Raw genomic sequence first — 20635 nt, 5'->3', positions numbered from 1 at the left:
ACACACACACACACACACACACACACACACACACACACAGGCAGGAACACCTCATGCCCTTAAATGTATGTCGACCAACAAGTCAATTGTTCAAACATTTATGCTTATAATAACTTTTTATTTTATTTTAGAAAAGCCGCAGGTATTGTTGTCCCCCCCCCGACACACACCCTTCTTTACGTTTCTTTTTCTTTGCTTTTTTAATTGATTTAAATGTTAATCGGTTTTACTTCACTGGCACCTTTCCCGCCGGACAAACAGGTTTCTCTCCAATCGTCTACTGCAGTCTCCCCTTACATAGCAGCAGGGGACAAGTGTTCACTCCCACTAACAGAACCGGGAGCCAACGGTGTTTGTAAGACGATCAGCTATCGATGGATTAAAAGCATCCGCGGAGCTCCGGTGGGTTTCCGAGCGCACGCGCAGATATTTCAGCGTGGACGTGGAGTTTCTGGAGCGCGCAGATATGTGGATCTACCTGTGACCCACAAAGAGATGCGCTGCCAGTCGGTCGATACAGGCCGCCATGTGGACAGGGCAACAAAATCCAGATAAATTAGATTACTGGATTGACCGCAACAGATTATAGTTCTCCTACTTCCCCGATGCTTGACGAGAAAACAATCTGAAAAATTAGACGGAATTTGAGGGGAAACAGGGAAAGGTAAGCCTTGTGATTTAATTAGTGTGTTTATCCCATTTTTTTTCTGCGGACTGTAAATATTCAGATTATAAAGTAGTTTAAGGATTTCTGCAGAAGGCAAGACGAAGGTCGCTATGTAAAGGTGAGCTCCGTCATTGAAGACGCACGGGTCATTCGGTGTGAATAACGGAAAGGATTTTTATTTGACGTTACATTCTAGTGTACACTGAAAAGAGAAACCTTCTGGCACTTGCTTCACCTGATGCATCAGACAGTGAGTCTATTCAAAGAGCTTTGATTGTGTTTAGTGAATGGATGGGCCCAGCAGCTTTAAATACCAGGTACAAGACTCCTATTATTATTATTAGTAGTAGTAGAAGAAGCCCACCACCCAAACCATTAGAGATGGATTTTCGTTGTTGTTTTGCTTAAATTATTTCTTAATGGTCACTTTGATGAATTTGTAGTTACAACAAACTGGTTATAAAAATGTATAACTTACTAACATATCACATTTCAAAGCTTCAGTCCACACCTGATATGTGATTCTAGTTGTGTCAAACATGTCAGCAAATGCAATGGACCTTTAATGGTGCAGCACAACTAATACACTGATTAAATAAACAAGTGTGAGACTATAGCAACAGTGAAGCTAATGCAGTTGTTTTTAATCCGAATTACAGTCTCTACTCGTTTTTCTGGGCATCAGTCCCACTGTGATTGTGTCTAACCTGCATGCAATGTTATATAACAGCCAGTCACAGTCTCCGACCGCAGGCCCGAGCAGGAACTTTAGCAAGAAGCAAACTCACTAATAGGGACGACTTTAAGCAGGTGATATTTAATTGGACGGCACAGCCACAGGGAGGATGTTGTGAATATCTGCCTGTGAACATAAGCTCATCATAGTTCAATCAATAGATAGTAACACCCTGGCTGTACTTTGCATAAAAAAATATAGTGTTAGATGAATGTAGGTACTTTCATGTGTGACTTTGTGTTACAATGTGTTAAAAAAAGAGTCCTTCCCACTCTGCATCTATGTGAATGTGTCCTGATTGTGTTAAAACCTTTGTGTTCAGTTCATTTACATCAGGGGTGTCAAACTCGCGGCTCGGGGGCCACTTGCGGCCCGTATATTGACGTGAAGAAACATAATGCAATTTGAAGGGACTTCTTATGTTTGGGAGGATTTGTTTGTTGTTGAGTGCGATGCTAAAATAAGTTCTTTAAAAAGCCAAAAACGATTCAATATGAAGGCAACATGAGCAGAGAGCACAAACATGCTGAGGGATCGGCTGTCTGCTATCACACACTCATGTGTGCACTTAATACAAACAAAACCATAGCAGAAGTGATGCCACGTGTGAAAGAGAGAACGAGTGTCATTATTTGGTATTTCAATCAAAGGCTTCAGTTAGTTATGAGTTTGCAGTTTTGTCTTGTTATACAATATTTGAAATGTAAATTCTGGTGAGGGGGATGAGGGGGGATCGGACTATGTCACAGGGGGCGTGGTAGATGGATAAAGGTTTATTTTTTGTGCTTGTAAGCTGGTTTAGGTTATGATCCAGCCTCCCCAGTATTTTATACAAATGGAACAGGAAATAAAATGCGTCACTCCTTCTGCCTGATCAAAATGATGCCTTTTGTTGTGAGATGAATGGGCGACCCTCACTTATGTGAAAATGCCGCTCTCAGCCTCTTCCTGTCAGTACAGGCAGCACCGCACTGTTATTTGGAGAGTGGATGTGCCAGTATAAGCAGAAAGGGCTAAAAGGGCCAAGCAGGAATATTGTTTTACGTTGTGCTTATAATCCCCACATGAAAACAGGAGCTGATGTAAAGTTGAGAGAAAAACTCAACAGTATAAAACTGTCTCTGCACAGTGCCATAGTTTCCTGTTTTTATCCAGAGACAGATTGCGCTCTGTGGACTTAAACAGAGAGACTGAGAGTATAATCCTTTCTAGTAGGGAGGAAGGTAGGATAATGCAGCCAGCAGAGACGCTTGCAGACCCTGCATGGCTGCTGTTGCCATAGCAGATAATCAACCAACAACTGATACTGCAGGAGGACCTGTGTAATGCACAGCGACACCTTTTGGGGGCTGTTTAGTTACAAAATTGTTGTAGAAGTTTCAAAAGAAGCAAGGAAGTAGAAAGGTGGTTGTATTGGAATTGAAGAATATGATATACAGTAGAAGAAGAAGAGCGTGCTGTCTATATGAGCTTAATTTACACCAAAGTAACACTGGCTTTTCTTTATTCATGAATATCCTTCAATAATCACTGAGCAACGCTTCAAAAAAGCACCTTTAATCACCGATGGGTTGTTGTGTGGTTTTAACCAGTAGTGCTGCTGCGTGTTGCTCCTGCAGAGCGATCACATGGTGGACAGCTTTAACTCAGGGAGCTATTACCATCCGTTCATGTCTATTAATACCACGAAAGGCCGTGCTGAGTAAAGATGGTGATCAGTTACGTCTGACAGAAAGCAGCAAGGCTTTAAGTTGTAAACAGATGCCGGGTTGTAAAGGCACCTGAACTTGTTTATTTCTCTGAATGGTACATTTAAGCTTCCCAGATAGTCAGTTGATGTAGAGAAGTCTTAAATGACATGCAGCATATATTTAGTTAATATTTGCCATTTAACTCTGCTGTTTCTCCAAATGCATGTGCTTGATGCATGTATGCATGTGTACTGTGCCTTCATCTCCTCATATTCATCTTCCTGAGTGAATTTCTAATGACATGAGCAGAGAATCATTTTGCCATAGTTTTGTGTTCTTATTCTGGCTTAACTAGAGAGCTTGCTTGTATGATAAGGGTTCACATTGCTGCCTGTCTGCATCTCTTCAATGACCCTCTTCGCTCGTGTTTCTTATGTGTGTTTTTATGTGACTATATTCCCTGCAGACTGGCAGCCATGCTGACCAGCTTTCTGGAAGGTCTGCTCTGCTGCTTCACCTCAAAGCCGACCAATATTGTGGTTCCTGTAGAAACCTCAGAACCTGCTGATGGCTACGAGTTTGTGGAGGTAAAACCGGGCCGCATTCTGCGAGTTCGGCATATCATCCCCGACAGGCCGGTGGTGGAGGAGCCCACCGGGCTTGGTGGGAGTGTGAGCTGCAAACGAAAAATCACAGTTTACCGTAACGGACAGCTGTTCATTGAGAACTTGGGTGACAGGGCGAGTGCAGAGCTGAAAAGCTGCCAGAATGGAGAGACAGAACCCAACAGCACCATGGAGGTAGAACTGACGGACTGTGGTAAGTCGTCGCCGCCCGTCAGCATTCCTGAGGCGAGATCAGACTCTGTCACGGCTGGAAACAACGGCGCATCGGACACAGCAGCAGCAGCGGGTGAGGCTTCTGCTGCTGGACAGACTGACCAATCTCAGCAACCCAGGAAGCGCAGGCGGAAGCCCAAGCGCACTGTGGTGATCGACTGTGAAAGGAAGATATCAGCCTGTAAAGGGACACATCCAGATGTGGCGTTGTTCTTCATTCACGGGGTCGGAGGTTCGCTGGATATCTGGGGAAGCCAGCTGGACTTCTTTTCTCGGCTGGGCTACGAAGTGATTGCCCCGGACCTGGCAGGACACGGAGCCAGCTCAGCACCGCAGATTCCTGCAGCGTACACGTTCTATGCGCTGGCTGAGGATATGAGAATCATCTTCAAGAGATACGCTCGGAAGAGGAATATCCTCATAGGACACTCTTACGGGTGAGTCCCAGATCACAGCGTTCAAACAGAACACGGTCCGGAGGTCATCCAGAAGTGTTCAGGAAACCTCAGCGCCTCTTTGTTTCAGTCATTTGTCAGGCAAAGATCTGAGATCTTACTGGAGGTTCTGAAATGTAAGAATTTACTCTGCAGTTTCATGTCAGTTAAAATTCAACATATTTAGATTTCATGAAGATAAAACAAGAATTTTACCATACCAAACCAACTTCAAGCACTTTAACAGTCACAGCAGTTATAAAGTGATACACAAAAATGATTAAATACATTAAAAACAATAAAAAGTACAAAAATAACACCAATTAAGCTACAATAAAAACAAATACACTGGTTCAAAGACCACGAGGGATGAATAATTAAAAACGTTCAAAACTAATTCTAAAAATAGGTTTTTTTAGACACGTCATAATAAGCTATGGAAAATAAAGTTGCCAGTAAACAAAAGGTGTAGCAACATACAGTGGGACATGCTATACAGAAACAAAAGATATGTTAAGAAGAACTGTTAAACTTCTGTAATTAGAGCTATAATTAAAACCACAAATGTAAATTATACAGCACAGACATTTAGTATGTGAATAACATATATATTTCATTTCAAAGGGACTTTCTAGTCTAACTAAATAAATGATTCTTTGCCCTCATAAGCATGAAACAATAACTTTGAGTAAAATACAACAGAATAAATGGTAAACAGACTGGTTCTTATCAAGTGCTTTTCTACTCTACTCAGCACTCAGGTAGCTTTATACAACTTGCATGATTCATCCAAGCACTTTTTTCTATGCATATGTGCTTTCTGACTAACATTTACACTGATGGATGCATCAGAGAGCAACTTTAATTCATTTTTATTTATACAGCCCCAAATAACAACTACAGTCGCCTCAAGGTGCTTTATATTGTACAGTAGATCCTACAATCATAGATACAGAGAAAAACCCAACAATCATATGACCCCCTATGAGCAGCACTTTGGTGACAGTGGGAAGGAAAAACTCCCTTTTAACAGGAAGAAACCTCCAGCAGAACCAGGCTCAGGGAGGGGCGGGGCCATCTGCTGTGATTGGTTGGGGTTGGGGACTAACTTGGGTTTAGAATCTTTCCCAAGGATATTTGGCACCACCCACAAACCGCCAGCCTTCAGTTAGTATGTATGCTCTGCCTCCTGAATAAACCTGTAAACTGAATCTATGCCCATCCAGTGAACTTCTTTTGACCAGATTCTAATAAGTGTGTTTTGCATTGTATGTAACAAAAATTACATGGAAAGTTTACACATAATCAAATTCCTGTAATTTCCTGCAAACAAATGACTTGAAGTCGGCATTTTGTGCATAAATACTTTTTCGAGTGTAGTGAATATAAATAATGCTCAATTTTATTCTGTCTGTTATTTAGCTGGGTCTTATGCTACGCTAACTTCCTTTTACTTCCTGTATAGCCATTAAAATCGGTGTTATTGCTGTTAACTGTGATAATTATTGCTCAGTTTCTTACACACTATATTTAATCCAGACTTTAAAGACGTGCTGACTTGTGAAAATGTGAGCAAGTGAAAAAGTGAGGCACAATATTTGGACTCACACATAAAAAAGGCCAATTCTGAACAGTAGATTTCAAAGATGACTACCACAGCATGATTACCTGGTTTTTTCAGTCTGTCCTGTAACCGGCCTGTTGTTCTTTTTGTCTAGTGTGTCGTTCTGCACCTTCCTGGCTCATGAATATCCAGAACAAATTCACAAGATGGTGATGATCAACGGCGGCGGTCCCACAGCTCTGGAGCCCAGCCTCTGCTCCATCTTCAACCTGCCCACCTGTGTGCTTCACTGCCTCTCCCCGCTGCTCGCCTGGTGCTTTCTCAAGTAAGACAGCGAAACTGAAAGATCCTCCAAGGAAGGAGGCACGACTCAGTTTGTTTTCTGTTTCTCTAAACAGTTGAAGTTCAGGTTTGTAGCCTCCTAAACATAAACGCAATGAGTCCAGTCAGATGAAATGTGCACACAGTTGGGTATTTTGCAGTGTTATACATTGCTTTTTCAATATTACATCATAGTGCCAATATTTATTTAAGACCAATCGTATTTACACATTTTGCAGAAAGAGTGTGAGTAAGAGAGCTTGACAAAGAAATAAAAGTCGTGCAGACAGTAAAACTGTCTGTAGTAGCAAATCATGTTTATTGTATGTGTAATATCATGTATCTAGGATAATTCTTCTTATGTTTAATCTGCTGTTAAATTAATGTTTAAAATAATCATTTTTTCTTTGGTATAAATGTCGTCTACTCTGCAGGGCGGGCTTCGCTCGGCAGGGCGCCAGGGAGAAGCAGTTGCTGAAAGAGAACAATGCCTTCAATGTGTCGTCTTTTGTGTTGCGTGCCATGATGAGCGGGCAGTACTGGCCTGAGGGGGACGAGGTCTACCACGCTGAGCTGACAGTGCCTGTCCTGCTGGTGCATGGCATGCATGACAAATTTGTCCCTGTTGAAGAGGACCAACGAATGGCAGAAGTAAGTGGGGGGTCTCACACTTCCTAATGAAGCTATTATTATTATAAATAACAGATTGTGGACTGAAAACATCATTCTGTGGTGAAAAGGATAAGAAATGTGTCCCAGTTTGGAAAGAAGAAAATCCAGTTAAAAATCTTCATTAAAACAGACATTCAGCTTTATTTATACAGCAACAAAGCACAAAAACAGCTGCCTCAATGTGCTTTATATTGTAAGGTAGCGAAAACCACAATAATCAGAAGATCCCCAATGAGCAAGTGCTATGGTGACAGTAGGAAGGAAAAACTCCTTTTTAACAGGAAGAAACCTCAGAACCAGCTCAGGGAGGGGCGGGGCCATCTGCTGCAACCAGCTGGGGTGATTGGAGGAAGACGGGACAAAGACGTGGGAGAGCGTCATAATTTCAAAGCTATGTAATATAAGATAAGAATCATCACCTTGCTTTGTGTTTCAAGTTGAACTCTCCGGTGAACATTGGATAATCTTTCAGCCTGGTTCTTCTCTCTGATGAAAATAGCTGCTCTGCACGCAGCGATGAAATTAGCTTAGGAAACAGATCGTTCCCTCAGGGGTCGGTAATCGAAGCAAAAGTAGAAATATAATTCTCAGGTGGCCAGAAAACTGCTAAACGGGCAGCAGTTTGCAAACAAATTCACCGTAACAAACTGAAATATGAAATCAGGTCAGTTTACAGCATCCAGTGAATGTTTAAAAAAATCAGCTGCTTTAACAAATTCTCAGGTAAACAGCAGCTAAAACGATGATGCAGCGGCTGAACTTTAGTGGCTGATTCATGAGAAGAGACACAGAAATTCATTTAAATGCCAAACCGTGTCCTTCTGTCAACTTACACACATAATGTGCTTGTTTTCCGCCCACTAAAAAGGACCAAAAGGTTTTGTTTGGATTCACACTTTGACTCTGATTCATTCATTTGAACTGTAGTTTGTTATTTGCAGAAATATTTGACAATATCATTCAGAAAGTGTTGAGCTGGTGATGAGTCTAACCTTTATTCTTATCCTTATTCTTATCAGATACTTCTAATGGCGTTCCTGAAGGTCTTGGAGGACGGCAGTCACATGGTCATGATGGAGTGTCCGGATCCTGTTAATACGCTCCTGCACGAGTTCTTCCTCTGGGAACCGCTGACCCTCCCAGCACCAAAGAAAGAGTCCAAAACCCGTCCAGAGACCGCTAAAGCTCGAACTGATAACACTCAGGTGATAGCTGAGCCCAGCAAGGCCCGGCCTGCGACTGCTAAACCAGCCCAATGAAGCGGCAGCAGGTTCACATCAGAGCTGAAACACTGGTTGTTACGGTGAATCGTGGTCGGCCAGTCAGTGCATCACAAGCATCCCAGTGCATCTGGTGCAAGCTGTTAAACCTGATGGTGAGCCAGTTAACTGGTCCTGCTGGAGGCGGGACACTCTGCAGAGGTCACTGATTCCAAATAAACTCCAACCACGTAACACACAGCAGCGAGGACGCGTTTGTGCCTTGAACTGATGCGTTACAGTGACGGTACCTGGATCGGGGAAGCACAAATGGAAACAGCCACGAAGGCAACGATGAAAACAGCTGCCAAGTGGGAAAGATGATAAACTGGGACAAGAACATGTGGCTCCTGGTTGAGCACAAGCTGTAATTAACAGCTGAGACTCAACCTTATGAAGTGTAGCTGGATAGTCAGTCATTGTTTTTATTCCTCATAAGTATTGCAAACCTTACCTGTTGTAAAGGTAAGCATGTGAAAATAACACAATGCCATACGCAAAATAACTAATTGAGAAGATGTTTTTTGATGAAAAACAAAACCTCCGTCCATTGGCCTTTTTCTTCTCTCTTCTCTTCTTCTCACTGATGCATGAAGCTCAGTGTAGCTATGAAAGCAGCTGCTTCTGGTATTTAATAGAAATGCATTAATGGGGGTTGGGGGGGGGGGACCAGAAAGAAGTGAAAGTAAGTTTGCTGCTTCTGAGACATCAAGAAAATGATGTTCAATCGAGTGTGCACGGCTAAACTTAGCAATAACTGCAGGTCATCACTGAGTCCTACATTTACAGGAACAGCACGATCGCATGTCTGCAGCGAGGTGTAACTGCAGCAGGAAACGAAGCATGTCGAGCACTGCAACAGAGAACATGTCCAAGCTGAACACCACAAAGTATTTGCAGACATTATTGATTGTGTAGTGCTGCTACGTGTCGGTGCTGTAGCACCTCTGAGATTTCATTCCTCACTAAAACTGACTGAGAGTCACTGACAAACAGCTTCTACATGTCCTTTATTACACTGTGTTGTGTTATGGTGTCTGCTGAATGCACACAAAAGAGTTTAGCTTGGAAACGTGTTACTGTCCAGTGCACCGACTGTAACGTTTGAGTCCTTCGTAGTTTAACGTGGACGTCTGTGACTCCACAGCGTAAACAATCAACACTACGAAGCTGTTAAATCCTCTGTGACTGTAAAGGTTTAGTTCGTTAGTGGATTTCAATTCCGGCATTTGCTGTGTTCACAAACCCTCACAGGGCCTCAGTCAGCTGTACAGGGCACAGATCTCACCCTTTTCTTTCTTTTCAAACATATTTGATTTTTTAAATTCGTAGGACAGACTTTTTATACTTTTGACTTCAGGTTAGGATGAATGTTTCTGAGATTCAAAGCAAGAAATGTTGCTTTTGATTCAAATAGAAGGAAACTGTCTGCTTTGTGTCTTGTGTGTCTTAAATTTTGTAACTGTTGGCCTTTGTCAAAGAAAAACATGATAAATTATTTACATGATCACAGTAAATGTGAATTTTCAAAAAAAATAAAATCTTCTGTTTTTTCTACATTTGGAGCAGCTGCCATTTTAATTTTCTTAAAATCAGAAACAACCTTCTTTACAGTTATATTGTTGCACACAAACAAACAGAAGCTGTCCAACCACAGCGAATTAGCACTGGGAGTCACAACGTGCCCCCCACACGTGCTGGAGGATTAAAGTGCTGACATCTGTGCGAGTATTCACAAAGCTTCCAAAGGTACAAACAATAATCGAAACTGTAAAATTTTGATATTTCTCACATGGTCCCGTCAAAGTTGAGACTAAATCTCGATAAAACAAAAGTAAAGACATAAAAACTGCTTCTAAGGTGAGACTGAAAGAAGGACTTAAGAGAATTTTAAGCAGAGAGGAAACAGAATATTCATAGTTCATATTATTCACTTAAATCAGAATCGTCCATTTAAGCAAAGGAAGATCCAAAGCACAGGTTATGCAAGACAGCCAATAAAAACAAGCCCAGCGGTTCTCACACATTAAATAAATGTAAGCAAACTATAAATGTCAACAGTGAGCAAAGTTTCTACATTTTTAAGGCAGAATGAATAAATGGTAAATGGCCTGTATTAGCGCTGTACACACTCACACACTGGTGTGAATGAATAACATCCTATTTATTGAAATGAGATATTTCTATTTATGCGTTTTAAAGAGATTTCATTATATGACTGAGTCTATTCTTTGCACTGTCAGTTTTCTATTTTGTTTTCCCATCTTTTGAAACAATCACACACTTAGCAACGACTTTTGATGAAGCTCGAGGTTTTGGTTTCTGGCTCAGAGCCGCCCTGAGACGAGCTGAGACGTGTTATTAGTGCGTTCTCTCTGCCTGATCGGCCGCTCAGCCCTGAAACTAATATGAAGAACAAAGACACGTGTATGATTTTAACCTCCTGAAGATTTGAGCTCGTTTTCACATTTTTCTATTCAAGGAAAGATCCAGAGTAAAATGTCATCAGGTAAATTTATTGCAAACGAAAAAGAAAACTGTTGACCCAGTCTGCTCCACGAGTACGTTACTGGTGTGACTCAAAGAAACTCAGCACAACCAAAAAATGTTGATTCAAATGTTGCTCCAACTTCATTAGTGGGAGAAATATACAACAGATCCTTCAAACCTTTCAGTGTTCCTGTAGTAAGAAGCTGAGTGAGGAACATACTTATCTTTTAAAGATATGCTTAACAAAGCCGATGACAGTGAGCAAATACAACGCATAAATACAACTGTAATAAAAAACGCAGTGTGCCATAAAACACTGACTTTAACTAAATGTTCAAAAAAATGCTTGTTACTATGTATAAATGAGGAAACAGAAGATGAACTAAATAACAGCGTAGAGGACAAAACAACTCGTCTGCTGCATATTTCAGATTTAGTTGTTAGACCCCTTTAAATATCCAGTAAAGGGTCCAGTTTGATGACAGCTGTGCTGGTAAACTTTGTGAAAAGAGAGAAATTACATTTGCATTCAGAAACATTTATAACTTAATTTAAATCAAACACTTTGGAAACTGACGTGAGATATTTGGTCAAATTCTTCCACAAATCTAAAAGTTTTACAACGTTTATACATTCATAAGGTAATTTAAAAAAGCATAAAACTGAAGCGCTTATTTCCATCAGTGGACACAGTCACGGCCGGCACCCTCACACCTCCACCGTGACAGTGGGACCGTTGCTGGTGTCGTCCAGCGGCGTGGTCTCCGTGGGTGGGGCCTCTTTCTCCGCCTCCTCTTTCTTCTCTTCTTTGTCAGGCACCAGAGGAGTGCTCTCTGCTGCCGCCTGCTGCTCGTTGCTGGTAGTGCTGGCTGGCTCCTCAGCCTTGCCTTCGTCTTTCTGCTCGGCCGCTTTCGTCTCGTTGACGATCTGCACCGAGTCGGCTGCAGAGGCCTGCACCGGTTTCACTTCCCCGTTTTGAACGGGGAACACGGCCTCCACGGCGTCATATATAAACTGGTATTGCTCCTGTTAGAAACACAGGAAACAAATATTGTTTCGGTGTGTTTCTTGTTAGAGTGAATCTTGCTTTCTTTGCTGTCTTACACACTTCCCTAAATAACCAGCAGGAAGAATCCCACGAACACAACACAAACACTGAACCGATACTACTAAACTCTGTGTGGACAAGCACGGATATCACAGTGCTTCATATCAGACTTCTACTGTCGCCACAAACTAGTCATTACAGTTTCCAGCTGCTGTAAAAGTTCACATAAGCCTGAACACACTGCTGAAAACAGGCAAAATGCAACAATGACTCAAGTTTACATCAGCAGCAGGGAGAAAACAAATGGGCGTGGCTTTTTCATAGATTTGGTATCAAATAAAAGGCAGAAATGATCTTTATGCTTGAGCTTACTTTTGTTTTTAAAACAGTAATATAAAATATGCATTTCATAGTGAGCTAGAACAGGGAACTGGTGATGTGCAACGCTGATCTCTGGTTATAAGCAGAGTGTGAACGATTGTGTTCCTCTTTCTCACCAGGCTGGAGACCATGTGCTGTCTCTCTTTGCGCAGAGTTTTGACCACTTGGAAAACATCCACCAGCTTCTCGCTCTCAGCGTTGTCCAGCACGTTCCACAGTGCGCAGAAAACCCCCGAGCGGGACGAGCCGTCGCTGAGGAGCACACAAGTTACAAACAGGAGTTTATTAATTTATACATATCCATTTATGTATTAGACAGCTGTGGGCCTGTGAAGGACATCACATGAAAAACAAAAAGTCTGAAAGTGGATCTGTTGTCAAAGGAAATAAAAATATAACTAATTAATCATCAAACAAAGGATTTCCTTAAAAGAATAATTGATGTTGGGTTAAATTCATGGGAATACTCAACTATTCCTGATCAGCTGACCTTTACTGTCTTTCACACTAACATAGATGCATTTTACTGTGTACACTCGGTAATCACACTTTGTGTGAGGTGGCTTTAGAGAGTGCTGTTGGGAGTATTCACACTATTTTTTATAACATATTCATGCCTCAAAGGAAATCAATGCATGGTTTCCTTGAAATGAAGTGAGGCTGCAAAGCAGGGTGAGCTCATTTTCATCAAGATCTTTATCTAAAATTTGCAACGTAAATGATTGCTGCATTCATGCATGCTCTGTCAACTGTAGGGCTTGCACCAAAACATGTGGCAGCATCTGTATATGCACAGAAATGCAGCTACGTAGCTGATTTCTCTGTTTAAAAGACACCCTGCTGCTTAGATTTTACCGAGCTCTTTATTTAAAAACACTGATCAAAGGGACACTAGTGTCCGCCCTGAAACCCAGCGAGATGGAGAAGTCGGCTGTTGCGACACATTTTACTGATCTGAACGCTGAGAACGATGACTCGTCCTCGCTGCGTGCTGCCCCGTTCTCATCTCGTCACTGAACTGTTCCCCGTGTGTTCTTACTCGCAGTGGACCACTATGGGGTTGTTCCTCTGTGATCTGCTGGTGCCGCAGTTTTGCTTGATGTCCTTGATCATGTCTGTGAGGTCTTGAGGTTTCTCCGGCACCTCCTCTTTGCTCGTCCACTTCAGGAACTGGAAATGGTTTATCTCCCGTCTGTCTTTCCTCTGTGGATAGAAGAGGACGAGAAGAGCACAGCTGGCTTACAAATGTCCGGTCTCATCAGTGGGCGAGGCTCGCTTACAGAGGCAGAGTAGGTGGCGGCTGTGTTACCTTGACGTGGCGGATCTGCATGGTGCGTCTGATGAAATTTGGCGAGTTGTCTGTGCTCGTCACCTCCACCTCAATCTCCCCAAAGCTCTTCTTCTCTTTGTCCCAGTAAATACAGTCCTGTTGAGCAGGAGAAAACAAGCATATTTACCACATGTACATTTAATGTGTGTCACTATAAGTATGTTATATTGTATGTACCGTGTCTCCTTCACTGCTGTCTGAAAGCATGACGACAGTATAAACTTTCTTCTGGTAAATCATCGACCAGAAGTCCCCCGTGGTGTCTGCCAGTGGGGTCTGCGCCACTATGAAGACACGGCAGCCCCAGTATCCCTGTGTGGGAGACAAACACATCGAGTCCAAACATAGAAGATGAGACATTTCGTTATCTGGTGCAACAGGAAAGAAGGTGGCAGGAAGCAGTTTGTCACAGTTTGACATCGGCTGGTATTTTTAGTAGTTTACATAGAAACGGGTTCATAAATAGGCTGAACGTTACCGTGATGTGCGAGGCGTTGATGTATTGAGTGGAGTCTTCATCCTCTTCATCTGAAGAATCTTCCTCCTCATCGTCTTCGTCAGGGTCACTGTCCTGACTTCGTCCTTCATCCAGCTTCAGGAGCACGCGGTTGAAGTCATCTGCAGGTTTGATATGAAAGAAGTGGAACTGAGCAGATGTAATCTTACATGCGAGCACACGCGTGCATGCAAAGTAAACTCACAGGGGATGACCGACGAAGAACGATTCTTCTTCTTGTTTTCTTCGGTCAGTCCTGTGTTGAGCGTCCTCCAGTTTTTAAAGGTGGGGAGTCTCTGCAAGATCATTTTGTCTATTAAAACTTTGCTTCCATCCAATCCATCGTGCAGGATGTGATGGAGAAGAGGACGACAGGCACACTTGATGATATTTTTAGATTTCAGACGTTTGTGCTACATCAATGTTTTAGGGTCATTTACATTATTCTGTCAGACACTCTTTACGTGATTTCTCTGTGACTCACTCAGCGACTTAAACACGATCAAAGCTGCACTTTCGGTCCCTCACACTGCTCTTCTGTAGTTTACAGCTATAAAAGTGATAAGATACGGCGTACCTCAAACTCCTCCTCCATGAGCGTGGGCTCGTCGTCCAAGTTTTTCTCTTTGAGCGTGTTCATTGTGCTGTGCAGCTCAGACAGGCTGATCTCTGTCTCTCCAAACTGGTTGTGCTCCAGCAGGGCCTGGTGAATCAGGATGTACTGGGCCTGTGTGCACACAAATGCACTCATGTTAATGCACGAGAGACAAACCTCGAATGTGCCGCAGCGTTTATATCTCATTTACCCTCATTTATTTAATACAGGATTTTAAAAAATGAAGCTTTGTTTATGTGCAGTGTAGTCAGTGTATGTACATCTAACACGTGGTGTTCCTCACATTTCTTTACACAGTAGGTGAAATATAAAGGTGAATGGGTCTATAATACGAACATGCAGATTAAAGAACAGGACCACATGTACACACAGGGGCTGACTGACACAGAGCTGCAGATGTAGGTGAAGAAAAAGAGGGCGGGGCCAAACACAAAGAGGAGAAACAAAAAAAAACAGGAAGCAAAACCGGAACAAGACAGGAGATAATAACACTGAGGAAGACAGGAAATGGCAGAAAGAGTACGGTGTACATGTTTAAAATACAACTTTTTATAAACATAACATTTTTAAAAACATATTAAAAAATATACATAATATATACAACTGTACATATTTAAGTTTAGCTGATTTAACTAATCGTTAAACACACACACACACACACACACACACACACACACACACACACACTTTACCTCGACTTGGACCATGAGGCATCTCTGTCTGCGGAGTCTGACCACGTAACCGTAGATGTCCACTCTGCCCTCTGACTCCAGACCTTCCATCATGGCATCGATGCCAATGTAGGTTCCTGTCCTGCCGACCCCCGCGCTGCACGAGAAAGAAGTATCACCTATGAGTGCCGTTGTCTTATTTAACCTGATGTACAATGACGCACTTTAGATCTCAATTAACAGCTCGTGTTTTAATCTGAATTAAACTAAGAGGCGGTGATCTGAAGAAGTAGGTGTGGCTACAAATAGACGTCCATCCAGTCAGACTCTGCCTAATATCAGCCTACAGATGTACTGACATGGCTGATGGAACAAAGTGAAACAAACTTGTTAACCTGAGCCGAGCGTAGAGTGTGACCTCTTCATACCTGCAGTGAACAACGATCGGCCCACTGAAGAAATTCTTGAAGGCGTTGACGCGCCGCCTCAGTTTCAGGAGGAGGTGTGGCTCTCCAGGGACTCCGTGGTCGGGCCAACTCATGAACTGGATGTGGGTCACCTCCCTCTCTGAGTTCTTCTCTCTCTTCTGCAGGTGCAGTTATTGAGATAAATGTGCATGCTGAGCAACACTTCTACACAGATATGATTACAGACATTTAACACTTTTACAGTTTTGTCGGTTCAACATGTGACGGAGGCTTACGTTTGTCAGGCTGAGACGGCGGATGGTGTAATCTGGGTAGTGGTCCTCTGAGTTCAGCTTCACAATAAACTCCTCATAAAGCTCAGTCTCTCGGTCAGGAGACGGCCAGTACTGAGCACATTTAACCTGTGAAACGATGTGAGAGGAGAGAGGCTGACTGTCGCTCAGTGAGGAAGGAGAACGGAGCAAACAATACGAAGGTCTAAGATTTAAGCAAATCAGATAAGAAGCTTCTCAAAGAAAGGATATTTCTCTGTGACTCATTTTAAAAACTTTAAACACGATCTTACCCGGTTTCCCTCCTCACATCGTGTTACCATGACGATAATTGAGGACTGCTGTTCCCAGATCATCCTCCAGAAGTCATTTATAGTTTCTTCCTTTGGTCCTGCAGCGAGAACACCGTAGATAAGCATCATAGATCACAGTCATTCAGTGCAGCTGTGTGAAGGACGGCAGCGTGACTTTACCTTGAGCTGCGATGTACTTTTTAGACTCTTTGAATCCCTGCAGGAAGAACAGGAGTGATGTTTGACTGTTTTATCGAACAGATGTCATGAACTTTACGTTGAACAAGCTGAACATTTTTACATACGTCAACGAAGCTGGCGTTGATGTAGTCGCATCCTGGCTCTCCATTTCCTGTGGTTAGCTGGACACGGTTATAATCATCTAGTTCAAGACAAAAAATAAAATAAAATAAATGATGACAGTCTTCACAGTGACTCTCAGTGATTTTAATAACATTGATCAGCTCACAGGGCAGAATGTCCACGTAGCGGTTCTTGATAGAATTGCAGGACTTCTTGGCCTCTTTCACCGTGTATCTTGAGAAAATTCTTGGGATGCTCTGCAAGTAAATTAAAGCAATGTTCTTTAAAAAACATACACTTTGGACTCCAACCGTCTAACATGTATTCAGATCAAGTTTTGGCCTTTTGTTTTCCATTGTCTGCTCCTCTGACATACTATGGTTAATCACCCATTCCTGAAAATAAATAACAGAAATAGAAATACCCCCTACCAAAGACCACAGAGTGCACTTACCTGAAACTCAGCCAGGAAAAGTCTCCCCTCATCAGCGAGCTTCCTCTTGTAGGTTTCCAGCAGGACCTCTGCTGCGATCGGCTCAACAAGCAACAGGTTTTCTTCATCATCTACAAAAAGCAGTCAGCAAAAAAATGAGCTCGTAAAAAAAACAGAATCTTACAGTATTTGTTAACATACATCATAATTTGTATGCATAGTTTTTATATAACTCTTTCAGTCACCCGAATTCAACAAAGTGATCTGCTGTTAGATAACATAAAAATACATATATGAGGTTAAAAGGCAGGTTAACTCCGCCTACCTCAGACCGGCCATAGGACACTTATGTAAATGAGATTCTTGATCTCAAGAGTTTCACTTCTTGCTTAAAGGAGTTTAAAGAAAAATCCTATTGTGATTTTCAAGCACAATTTCACTGCATTCATTTCATTTTCAAAGAAATGAGTAAATACCACAGTCATCATATTTACTCATAATGTGATGAAATTTAACTTTGAACTTTAAATATTAGTACATTTTACACTTTTCCCAAAAGGGTCTGAATTCTTCAGATTTGATAGTGTCACAGGATGTTTTTATGTGCTCTACAGCTGCTTTTACAGCAGTTCCAATGAGCATAGATGAGAACCAGCATGACTTCACAGTCAATTCAATTTTGAAAAGAGGAACATAGTTTACTTGATCGTGTTCCTGTCATCCTGTTTTTACTAAACCCTAAAGGTTTTAGTAAAAACAGTACAAAAACATATGAAAATAAGTGATGCCAGGAACCGAAACTCTACTATTAAATAAAACTCACTTGTTGTTGAAATAAGCATCATGCTTTCTCCCAGGTCACTGTGAAGAAAAGAGCATAGGAAGGTTTTTAAATTCAACAGAAGCAGTGCAAAAATCTTATTAACAGGAAAAAATGCTGGTTTATTTGTGAAAAATGAACAAATCCTAAAAAAGCGAGCGCAGCTCGACTGTTAAAATAACAAAGGAAACGACATATTCAATTCAGTTTTATTTATACAGCCCCAAATAACAACAACCTTGAGGTGCTTTATATCGTAAGGTAGATCCTACAATGATACACACAGAGAAAAACCCAACAGTTATATGACCCCTATGAGCAGCACTTTGGCGACAGTGGGAAGGAAAAACTCCCTTTTAACAGGAAGAAACCTCCAGCAGAACCAGGCTCAGGGAGGGGCGGGGCCATCTGCTGTGATTGGTTGGGGTGAGAGAAGGAAGACAGGATAAAGACATGCTGTGGAATCTGCACAGAAGTTTTCTTACTGGGACTGTCTGCGTTTCAAAATGTAGATCTTGTAGATGACAAAAAGTAGAGCCACAGACGTGAGGATGATGAGGAAGACCAGAAACCCAATGACAGCTTTGTCATTATCTGTAAAAGAATGGGACGAGTGAGTGCATGTATGTAAAACATACGGTAAAAACAAAGTACACCTTATGTCATTTCTAAGGTTTGACATCAGGACATAATAAACAATAATCTACCCCTCAGCAGTGTGTGAAAAATTAAATACATCTCATGATTCAGTGCCTTTAAGAACCACTTCTTAAAGGCACCACAATAACTTGAAATAATTCTTCTCTTGTAGACGTTATAAGTCTCTCATATCATTGTGGAGGAATTTTGGTCCACTCGTCTTTACAACACTGCTTCAGTTTATTGCACTTTATGGGCTTTTACTTCTGCACAGCTCTCTAAAGGTCTTGCGACAGCATTTTAATCATATTGAGGTCTGGACTCTGGAATGGGTCATTTTGAACACCTTGATTCTTTACCTTTAAAACCACTTTCACATGGCCTCAAAATTGTGTTTTGAGTACATTTTGGTACAGAGGAGTTAATGGTTGACTTCTTTTTAGAAGAGGATAGCAGCACAGTCTCTGATTGCAGCACTTCCAAACTAGCCATACTTTTCATTATTTTTAATTATGCTCATTGTACATTTTCATTAACTTTTTTCTTCTTCTTCTTCTTCTTTTTTTTTTTTTTTAGCATTTAACATGCTATCTAAGACCTGTAGAGTCTGAGATGCAGCACTTGGGTTGTTGTAGTTTCCATGAACACTGCACAGTCTGACACTGAGGTGAATTTTCTGGGACGTCCACTCCTGGGACAGTTGGTAACTGTCCTGAGTGTTTTCTTTGTGAATAATCTCACTTATTGCAGAATGATAGACTTTCCAAATGGTTTAGAAATCCTCCTTGGCACGGTGTTAATGCAAACCTAAATGCTCCAGAAGTGTTAACATTTGCTTGTACCTCAGTTAATGAAGTGCATTTGATCAGCAGCACGTGGCTGTTACTGAATTCCTATGGAAGCAATAAGGCTGTACTTAGTTTTGTACACACTGCTTCTGAGTTTTGGCTTAACTTGTATTAAGTGAATACAGATATGATGTAAATGTCAGGTGTTGTTTTTCATCTTACCTAGGTTAATGTAAAGATGATCTTTATTATGTCATAAAATCTTAGAGAAGGTGTACTTTTAAAAAACTTGGCTGTACAACGTGTAAATTGAATTTGTAAATATGTAAACTGATTTATCCAACAAACTGTGTCATTGAATCCATACTTACAGCGAGTATCAGCTGTTCCTCTGCCCGGTTGGCTTTCAAAGTATCCGTTGAAAACAGTCACCTATAAATACAGATGTTTCAGATGTTCATTCATAAGAAATGACACCATTAAAATAAAGCAGCCATAAAATAATCATATACTTAAAAGTAGGATGATACAAACCTCCACTCTGTATGCTGTAGAGTAGCTCAGATCCTTGAATTCAAACTTACAAACTGTTTCATTCTGTGGTTTGTTTTCACCACCAGGATGAAGACGTGCTATGAATCTTTTATATTTGTCTGGTCCTCTAATCCTGCCTTCATGCTTACACTCTACTTTAATCACATTATTCTCCGGCACAGTTACAGTCACTGTAGGGGAACCGTCGGGTACTGTAAGGAAATGAAAACAGGGATCATAGTTTTAAGATTCATTTTTATGTCCATCAGCAACGAGACAAAACATGTGAAAGTAAACATGTTTATGTTTGCAATGTTAAAACGATTCATAATAGAAATTAATTATTAATTATTGAAGAATTAATTTATCATTTTGTTTTCATGGAGCCCAGCTTACATTTAATGTACAGATATGTAACTTTAAAAAACACGTGAGTGAACTTCAGTTATCTCTTATCATTAAACACATTTTCCCTCCAGAATAATATGAACGAGTAAAGAAAATTAACAAACACATTTCTATAAGTCCCAGAGAACAAGAGTCTGAGTCAGCGCTGCTTAAACGACTGAACGTCATAATTACTGTCACGTTCCTTCACTGATGACTCAGCATGTTTTAATGTTCACCGTAAAGTTTCAGAGAGTCGGATTTAGTTGATATGAGGGATGCTCTCTGTTTCATGGCATTTATCTTAAAATATATATAAATCACATTAATTATGATCAGGACTGTCACACTGAAAAACACATTTGTTTCCAATCTTTCACTAAAATAAATGAGCTCGAGTTTCTTCTTCTTCATGAAAACATCATTTTGTAACTTTATTTTCTGCTGTTCACCACCAAAGTCTTCATGTTGTGTTTTAGAAGGATATTAATAAAAATAAAGCTAAACAAAGTTTGATTTTGAT

The 20635-nt window shown here is 41.3% G+C and overlaps 2 protein-coding genes across 2 annotated transcripts in view; one reads left to right on the top strand and one right to left on the bottom strand.

The window, feature by feature from the left end:
* The first annotated feature begins 263 nt into the window (after nucleotides 1-263).
* abhd8b (abhydrolase domain containing 8b) lies at nucleotides 264-8831 on the top strand. The gene is made up of 5 exons (XM_005938562.2): nucleotides 264-664; nucleotides 3561-4370; nucleotides 6086-6256; nucleotides 6687-6903; nucleotides 7944-8831. The coding sequence occupies exons 2-5, from the start codon at nucleotides 3571-3573 to the stop codon at nucleotides 8181-8183; spliced, it is 1428 nt and encodes a 475-aa protein (XP_005938624.1). The 5' UTR covers nucleotides 264-664; nucleotides 3561-3570; the 3' UTR covers nucleotides 8184-8831.
* Nucleotides 8832-10413: 1582 nt separating this feature from the next.
* The window catches only part of ptprc (protein tyrosine phosphatase receptor type C), a gene marked incomplete in the record, with an annotated part of 16464 nt that continues 6242 nt past the window's right edge, over nucleotides 10414-20635 (bottom strand). Inside the window, 19 exon segments of the mRNA XM_042227342.1 lie at nucleotides 10414-11699; nucleotides 12219-12354; nucleotides 13142-13305; nucleotides 13412-13528; nucleotides 13610-13744; nucleotides 13911-14050; nucleotides 14134-14224; nucleotides 14506-14655; nucleotides 15237-15372; nucleotides 15644-15801; nucleotides 15919-16044; nucleotides 16209-16306; nucleotides 16389-16425; nucleotides 16514-16590; nucleotides 16678-16768; nucleotides 16966-17075; nucleotides 17768-17805; nucleotides 18250-18358; nucleotides 19563-19623. Of these exon segments, the coding sequence (XP_042083276.1) occupies nucleotides 11382-11699; nucleotides 12219-12354; nucleotides 13142-13305; nucleotides 13412-13528; nucleotides 13610-13744; nucleotides 13911-14050; nucleotides 14134-14224; nucleotides 14506-14655; nucleotides 15237-15372; nucleotides 15644-15801; nucleotides 15919-16044; nucleotides 16209-16306; nucleotides 16389-16425; nucleotides 16514-16590; nucleotides 16678-16768; nucleotides 16966-17075; nucleotides 17768-17805; nucleotides 18250-18358; nucleotides 19563-19623 (2292 nt within the window).

The sequence above is a fragment of the Haplochromis burtoni genome, unplaced genomic scaffold (genome assembly GCF_018398535.1).
Source record: "Haplochromis burtoni strain Fernald_Lab_line unplaced genomic scaffold, NCSU_Asbu1 Contig_256, whole genome shotgun sequence".
NCBI lineage: Eukaryota > Metazoa > Chordata > Actinopteri > Cichliformes > Cichlidae > Haplochromis > Haplochromis burtoni.
The sequence above is the reverse complement of the archived record's forward strand: the minus strand, read 5'-3'. Positions and strand labels throughout refer to the sequence as shown.

Bases quoted from the DNA above. Each gene is read 5' to 3' on its own strand.
- abhd8b (XM_005938562.2), top strand. From the start codon at position 3,571: ATGCTGACCAGCTTTCTGGAAGGTCTGCTCTGCTGCTTCACCTCAAAG. The intron at 4,371-6,085 runs GTGAGTCCCAGA...CTTTTTGTCTAG, and splicing joins CTCATAGGACACTCTTACGG to TGTGTCGTTCTGCACCTTCC. The intron at 6,257-6,686 runs GTAAGACAGCGA...TCTACTCTGCAG, and splicing joins CTCGCCTGGTGCTTTCTCAA to GGCGGGCTTCGCTCGGCAGG.